Below are 8407 nucleotides of genomic sequence, written 5' to 3'. Positions count from 1 at the left end.
TCTTAGGTTCTAATCCTTTAGAGTTTCGAGTTCTTGTCACGTTTCAGTCACCACACAATCCGTTGTTGCCTTTCCCCCCACTTCAGCCGCTGCAATCTCCACCAATACCACCACAACCAGCAGCAAAAGCACCGCTGTTTTTCTCGACCTTTTTGCTGAAACCCTCACCACCATCACCTTCAGCCGTGCCTACACAAACACTACCTTATGCACCTGTCGTTTTGGTGCAAATCTGAGTACACTCAGTTCTGAAAATAAGAGAGTTCAAATTGCATATTTGTACTACTTGTTGCAATCCTTATCCCTAGTAAAAGAAAGTCTATGCTACTTGCTGCATTCTTGTTATAATCATATTGCAAAAGTTCAGTTTGTGCTACTTGTCGAAAAGAAAAGAAAAGAAAAGAAAAGAAAAGAAAAGAAAAGAAAAGAAAAAGAAAATAGAAAAGAAAAAGAAAGGAAAAGGAGGAAAGAAAGAAAGAAAGAAAAAAAAGAAGGGTTAAGTTGATGCTATTTACTCTCATCATTTCCATTGTTTGCTACTGTCCGGTGACAACATTTGTGTCTAGGCTCGCGTCTCTAGCACGGGTTAGCCTAGGACCAGCACGGTACTATCTTTGAACACTTATTCAACTTGCATTGACTAACGTGGTTCCAGCTGTACCTTGATTTTTTTTAAGCCACCTACAGCTCCACAAATTATCTACAACGTCACAGGGTTCTACTTGCTACTACTTGTGTTGTTCTTGTCGTCGCCAACACCATCTGCATAGCAAGGTAAGGACTTGTAAGAACTCGGTTGCACATGCTGAGAGAATGAAAATTGTTGCCACCTAATTCAGTTAGTTGGTAGGACATATTTTCTTGTGATTCCCTTGCTACATACTAACCATGGCAGGAGAAGGTGAAAGGACCCCTCCACAATCACCTCGATCAAAAGCCTTGCTGCAACACTTTGAACGCAAAGTGAGGCTCCATGCTGAACACCTTGATGAGGATGTTCGTGTCACCAATGAGCGCCTTGGTCAATTGGAGACGGCTCAGATTGAGACCAACACCAAGTTGGCTTCCTTGGAAGGCACTCTTGGTTCTGTTAATACATCTCTTGTAGGTGTCTTGGAGCGATTGGAGAGGATGGAACAGAATCGCTGTGATGGTTTCGAACGACGCAATCACAACAACAACAACACCATGGGCAGTGCTGCTGGTCATGATGAAGAAGAATATGCAGCGGACACTGAGCTTGATGAGGAGCTGAATGGTCATCGACGCATCGAACAACATCGCCGCCGCCATGAGACAGGTCCTCGCCGACCACGGCAAGAGGTACGTGCCGATGACTCATTTGGCAAGATTAAATTCACCATACCTGCTTTTGATGGGAGGTATAATCCTGATATGTACCTTAGTTGGGAATTAGCTGTTGATCAGAAATTTACTTGCCATGATTTCCCTGAGGACAAACGTGTTAGGGCTGCAACTAGTGAGTTTACTGACTTTGCCTCTGTTTGGTGGTCTGAATACCATCGTAAGAACCCAAATAACACACCAACTTGGGATGCTTTGAAACGGGTCATGCGGGCCAGATTTGTTCCTTCTTATTATTCCCGTGATCTTTTACATAAGTTGCAACAATTGAGGCAAGGATCCAAATCTGTAGAAGAATACTATCAAGAGCTACAAATGGGTATGCTTCGTTGCAGGCTAGAGGAAAATGAGGATGGTGCCATAGCTAGATTTATGGGTGGGCTGAACCGGGAGATTCAGGATATTCTAGCTTATAAGGAATATAATTCTGTCAATCGTTTATTTCACCTTGCTTGTAAAGCTGAACGAGAAGTGCAGGGACGACGAGCTAGCATGAGGGCTAACATTCCTGCAGGTCGTGCTAGCCCGTGGACACCCTCCAATGCTGCTGCACCGTCAACGCGTGCACCCCCACAATCTTCCTCGACCATCAAGCCACGCTCCTCTACAACAAATTCTGTACCATGCCCAAGTGAACCAACTAGAGGAGCAACGGCTACATCTGCCAAGAGTTCATCCTCGGTGGTATCCACGGGGAGAACAAGGGATATTCAGTGCCTACGCTGCAAAGGATATGGCCACGTACGCAAGGACTGCCCAAGCACACGTGTGATGGTTGTGCGAGCTGATGGTGGGTATTCCTCTGCTAGTGATTTTGATGAAGAAACATATGCTTTGCTTGCTGCTAACAATGTAGCGGAAGGAGATGATTTCCAACAAGACGAAGAGCACATTGGGGCTGAAGCTGCTGAGCACTATGAGAGCCTCGTGGTGCAGCGGGTGCTAAGTGCCCAAATGGAGAGGGCTGAGCAAAATCAGCGCCACACTTTGTTTCAAACCAAGTGTGTGATCAAGGAACGCTCTTGCCGTGTGATCATAGATGGAGGAAGCTGCAACAACTTGGCAAGTGCTGAAATGGTGAAGAAGCTTTTGTTGAGCACAAAACCACACCCGCAGCCTTACTACATTCAGTGGCTTAACAGCAGCGGCAAGGTGAAGGTAACACGATTGGTAAGGGTAGAGTTTGCCATTGGTTCTTATCATGATTCCATTGACTGCGATGTTGTGCCTATGCAAGCATGCTCTATGTTGTTAGGTAGACCATGGCAGTTTGATAAAGATTCCTTGCACTTTGGTAAAACAAATCAATACTCTTTTGTGCATAATGACAAGAAGATTGTGTTGCACCCCATGTCCCCTGAGGCTATTCTAAGAGATGAACTTGCTAGAGCTAGCAAACTTAAGAATCAGGCTGTTGCTAGTGAAAATCAGATTGTCGCTAATGAACTTGAGAAACATAAGAAGAAGTCTAGCAAATCTGTTCATCATAATAAAAATGAGATCAAGCTGAAAGGCTCTTGTTACTTTGCCACCAAATCTGATTTGGATGAGATTGATGCTAGTACTACTGTTTGCTATGCTTTGGTTTGCAAAGAAACTTTATTTTCACTCGAAGATACATCTATTTCTTTGCCTCCTGCTGTCACTAATCTTTTGCAGGAGTATGCCGATGTTTTTCCAAAGGAGGTACCACCGGGGCTGCCACCAATTCGAGGGATTGAACACCAGATTGACCTCATCCCTGGGGCTTCCTTGCCTAATCGTGCGCCGTATAGGACCAACCCGGATGAGACAAAAGAGATTCAGAGACAAGTACAAGAATTGCTCAACAAAGGTTATGTGCGTGAGTCTCTTAGCCCTTGTGCCGTTCCCGTGCTTTTAGTTCCTAAGAAGGATGGATCATGGCGCATGTGTGTTGATTGTAGAGCGATAAACAACATCACAATCAGATATCGTCATCCTATTCCAAGGTTAGATGATATGCTTGATGAATTGAGTGGCTCAATTGTGTTCTCTAAAATTGATTTGCGTAGTGGTTACCACCAGATTCGTATGAAGCTAGGAGATGAATGGAAAACAGCGTTTAAAACTAAGTTTGGTTTATATGAATGGCTTGTCATGCCCTTTGGATTGACTAATGCACCCAGCACTTTCATGAGATTAATGAACAAGGTTTTACGCTCTTTTATTGGCAGATTCGTGGTGGTATACTTTGATGACATCTTGATATATAGTAGATCATTAGAGGAACATCTTGATCATTTGCGTGCCGTTTTCAATGCTCTACGGGATGCACACTTGTTTGGCAATCTTGAGAAGTGCACCTTTTGCACAGATCGAGTTTCTTTTCTTGGATATGTTGTGACACCGCAGGGAATCGAAGTTGATCAAGCCAAGGTTGAGGCCATACACAGCTGGCCTGTTCCCTGCACGGTCACACAAGTGCGGAGTTTTCTAGGACTTGCTAGTTTCTACCGTCGATTTGTGAAGGACTTCAGCACCATTGCAGCCCCGCTGCATGAACTCACCAAGAAGGGTGCAACCTTCACTTGGGCTGCAACCCAACAGGATGCTTTCAACACGCTCAAAGATAAGTTAACTCATGCACCTTTACTCCAACTTCCTGATTTCAACAAAACCTTTGAGCTTGAATGTGATGCTAGTGGAATTGGGTTGGGTGGTGTGCTGTTACAAGAGGGGAAACCTGTGGCGTATTTCAGTGAAAAGTTGAGTGGCCCTAGTTTGAACTATTCTACTTATGATAAGGAATTGCTTGCTCTAGTTCGGACTTTGGAAACATGGCAGCATTATTTGTGGCCCAAAGAGTTTGTCATACATTCTGATCATGAATCTTTGAAACACATCCGTAGTCAAGCAAAACTGAACCGTAGACATGCCAAGTGGGTTGAATTCATCGAGTCCTTTCCTTATGTCATCAAACACAAAAAGGGGAAGGAAAATATAATTGCTGATGCTTTGTCTAGACGTTACACCATGCTTTCACAACTTGACTTTAAAATCTTTGGTTTGGAAACTATTAAGGAACAATATGCACATGACAATGATTTCAAAGATGTATTGCTGAATTGCCAAGAGGGGAAAACATGGAACAGATTCATCCTTACCGACGGGTTTGTCTTTAGAGCTAACAAGCTATGCATTCCAGCTAGCTCTGTGCGTTTGTTATTGTTGCAGGAAGCGCATGGAGGAGGACTCATGGGACATTTTGGTGTGAAAAAGACAGAGGACATCCTTGCTGGTCATTTCTTTTGGCCCAAGATGAGGAGAGACGTGGAGAGGTTCGTTGCTCGCTGCACAACATGCCAGAAAGCTAAGTCACACCTTAATCCTCATGGTTTATACATGCCTCTTCCTGTTCCAAGTGCACCGTGGGAAGATATTTCAATGGACTTTGTTTTAGGACTGCCTAGAACAAAGAAGGGGAGGGATAGTGTGTTTGTTGTTGTGGACAGATTTTCTAAAATGGCACATTTCATACCATGTCATAAGAGCGATGATGCTACACATGTTGCTGATTTGTTCTTTCGTGAGATTGTTCGATTGCACGGTGTGCCTAACACCATTGTTTCTGATCGGGATGCAAAATTTCTTAGTCATTTTTGGAGAACTTTGTGGGCTAAGCTAGGGACTAAGCTTTTATTTTCCACTACTTGTCATCCCCAAACTGATGGACAAACTGAGGTTGTCAATAGAACATTATCTACTTTGCTTAGGGCTGTTTTGAAAAAGAACATAAAAATGTGGGAAGAGTGCTTGCCTCATGTTGAGTTTGCTTATAATCGTTCACAGCATTCTACCACTAAGAAAAGCCCTTTTGAGATTGTTTATGGGTTTGTGCCACGTGCTCCTATTGATTTGTTACCTCTTCCGACCTCGGAGCGAGTGAACTTTGATGCTAAACAACGTGCTGAACTGATCTTAAAATTGCATGAAACCACTAAAGAGAAAATAGAGTGCATGAACGCAAAGTATAAACTAGCTGGTAGCAAAGGGAAGAAACATGTCATTTTTGAACCTGGTGATCTAGTTTGGCTCCATTTGAGAAAAGATAGGTTCCCTGATTTGCGAAAGTCTAAGTTGCTGCCTAGAGCCGATGGTCCTTTTAAAGTGTTAGAAAGGATTAATGATAATGCGTACAAACTTGAGCTACCTGCAGCTTTTGGGGTTAGCCCCACTTTTAACATTGCAGATTTGAAACCATATTTGGGAGAAGAGGATGAACTAGAGTCGAGGACGACTCAAATGCAAGAAGGGGAGGATGATGAGGACATCCCTTCCATTGATACAACCACACCTGCTGCACAACAAGGTCCGATGACAAGAGCTCGAGCACAACAACTTAATTATCAGGTAAAGTCGTTCCTCGCTGTTCATACAAACTCGTCTCAGAATTGGATGCTACTAAATCATGGTGATGATTGTCTTATTCTTAGGAATGTTGGTCAAGACCCCATTGCCTCATGTTTAGACCCCATGATGAGGATGGAGTAGCCGAACAAGTGGGAATCATCATTAATGGGGCGCTCAGCTCATCTCGAGACAGCAGGAAACACTCCATCAAAAGTACCATAACTCCTTGATACGAGATCCAATGAAGCTGGTTTTTGACTTGTTGGAAAGAGCGCGTCGTCCTCTTTCACATGGGTCCAACCCCACTATCAGAATCTACCGAATCTGTGCGCAGCAAGCCAAAGGACGCACAGACCTACAGCCCATTGAGGGACGCCCAGATTAGGGTTTCCCACTCCCCCTTGTGCTCTCCTCCTTATAAATAGAGCCAGCAGCCATCAGAATGAGGTTGGGTTTTGTTTAGATGCAAGATAGCTGCTGCTTCTTCCTTGTAAACGCGTGTGTCGACTAGACCACCCGATTTGCTTGTTTCAAGACCCCAACTTGTGATTCAGATTCGGCCTTTGGCTTAAATCCGTGAGTTATTTGCTTGTTCATCTTGTTCTTGCTTGTTCTCGGTTGCTTGCAGGTTCATGGTGTTCTTGGCACGGCAAGAACATCACAATCGGAGCCGGTGTACCTGTTGCTAAGGCGCAGCAACCTTGTGGTCGTTGTAGTCGGACAGCCAACGTCGAATCCACCCCAAATCGAGTTTATCCACACTCACCAAAAGATCAGGAACAACCCGCAAGATAGTTGCACAGTTTGCGTCGAACGTAACATAGGCTTGGAAATCATTTTGCATGCACCCGATGGAGCTCCTTGGTGACGTGGTCATGTGAAATCTCTCTTCCATCTATTTGGAGGTAGTGTTAGCGTCCATGCAAGATTGGTGCATGGTTTGCACTAGACGTACCATAGGCTCAGAAATCGTTTTGGTCGCACTCGATGGTACCACTAGGTGACGAGGCTCAAGTGGAAGCTCATTTCGGTACGTTTGGAGATAGTGCTAATCTTGATGCAAGATAGGTGCATGGTTTGCGTCGAACATACCATATGCTAGGAAATTATTTTGGATGCACCCAATGGAACTCCTAGGTGACGTGGGTGATGTGGAATCTCACTTCTCTCCTTTTGGAGACAGTGTTAGTGTCGGTGGAAGATAGGAGTATGGTTTGCGCTAGACATACCATAGGCTCTGAGATCATTTTGGATGCAACCGATGGTACCACTAGATGACGAGGCTCTAGTGGAAGCTCGTTTCGGTCCGTTTAGAGATAGTGCTAATCTTGACGCAAGATAGGTGCACGGTTTGCGTCGAGCGTAACATTGGCTCAAAAATCATTTTGCATGCACCCGATGGAGCTCCTTAGTGACGTGGGTCATGTGGAATCTCTCTTCTTTTTGTTTGGAAGTAGTGTTAGCGTCGGTGCAAGATAGGTGCATGGTTTGCACTAGATGTACCATATGCTCTGAAATCATTTTGGTCACACACGATGGTACCACAAGATGACGATGCTCAAGTGGAAGCTCATTTCGGTACGTTTGGAGATAGTGCTAATCTTAACGCAAGATAGGTGCGTGGTTGGCGTCGAACGTACCATAGGCTAGGAAATCATTTTGGATGCACCCAATGGAAATCATTTTGACCCAATGCATCAATGATAAGCCTCATATAGAATGGTTGCACCTTTGGTATAGAAGTGGTTGGCATGGTCATATTTGATCCAATGATGTCCTCATCACCTAGGTGACATGGGTTATGTGGAATCTCACTTCTTTTGGTTTGGAGACAGTGTTAGTGTCGGTGCAAGATAGGTGCATGGTTTGCGCTAGACGTACCAAAGGCTCTGAGATTGTTTTGGACGCAACCGGTGGTACCACTAGGTGACAAGGCTCAAGTGGAAGCTCGTTTCAGTCCGCTTAGAGATAGTGCTAATCTTGACGCAAGATAGGTGCACGGTTTGCGTCGAACATAACATAGGCTCGGAAATCATTTTCCATGCACCCGATGGAGCTCCTTAGTGACGTGAGTCATGTAGAATCTCTCTTCTTTCTGTTTGGAGGTAGTGTTAGTGTCGGTGCAAGATACGTGCATGGTTTGCACTAGACGTACCATAGGCTCAGAAATCATTTTGGCCGCACCCGATGGTACCACAAGGTGACGATGCTCAAGAGAAAGCTCATTTCGGTACGTTTGGAGATAGTGCTAAACTTGATACAAGATAGGTGCACAGTTTGCGTCAAACGTTCCATAAGCTATGAAATCATTTTGGATGCACCCAATGGAACTCCTTGGTAACGTGGGTCCTGTGGAATCTCTCTTCTTTTCGTTTGGAGGTAGTGTTAGCGTCGGTGCAAGATAGGTGCATGGTTTGCACTAGACGTACCATAGGCTCAGAAAATGTTTTGGTTGCACTCGATGGTACCACTAGGTGACGAGGCTCAAGAGGAAGCTCATTTCGGTACGTTTGGAGATAGTGCTAATCTTGATGCAAGATAGGTGCACAGTTTCCGTCGAACGTAACATAGGCTCGGAAATCATTTTGCATGCACCCAATGGAGCTCCTTGGTGATGTGGGTCAGGTCGAATCTCTCTTCTTTCTGTTTGGAGGTTGTGTTAGCGTCAATG

General features: G+C 44.6%; 1 protein-coding gene across 1 annotated transcript; it reads left to right on the top strand.

Moving 5' to 3' along the window:
• The first annotated feature begins 452 nt into the window (after positions 1-452).
• On the top strand, positions 453-7845 carry LOC136491731 (uncharacterized). The gene is made up of 4 exons (XM_066487981.1): positions 453-3544; positions 3707-3799; positions 4235-5330; positions 7842-7845. Exons 1-4 carry the CDS (start codon positions 889-891, stop codon positions 7843-7845), a joined length of 3849 nt encoding a protein of 1282 aa, XP_066344078.1. The 5' UTR covers positions 453-888.
• The last annotated feature ends 562 nt before the right edge of the window (positions 7846-8407 follow it).

The sequence above is a fragment of the Miscanthus floridulus genome, chromosome 11 (genome assembly GCF_019320115.1).
Source record: "Miscanthus floridulus cultivar M001 chromosome 11, ASM1932011v1, whole genome shotgun sequence".
Lineage (NCBI taxonomy): Eukaryota > Viridiplantae > Streptophyta > Magnoliopsida > Poales > Poaceae > Miscanthus > Miscanthus floridulus.
Note: the sequence above shows the minus strand (reverse complement) of the source record. Positions and strands in the feature narration are given on the sequence as shown.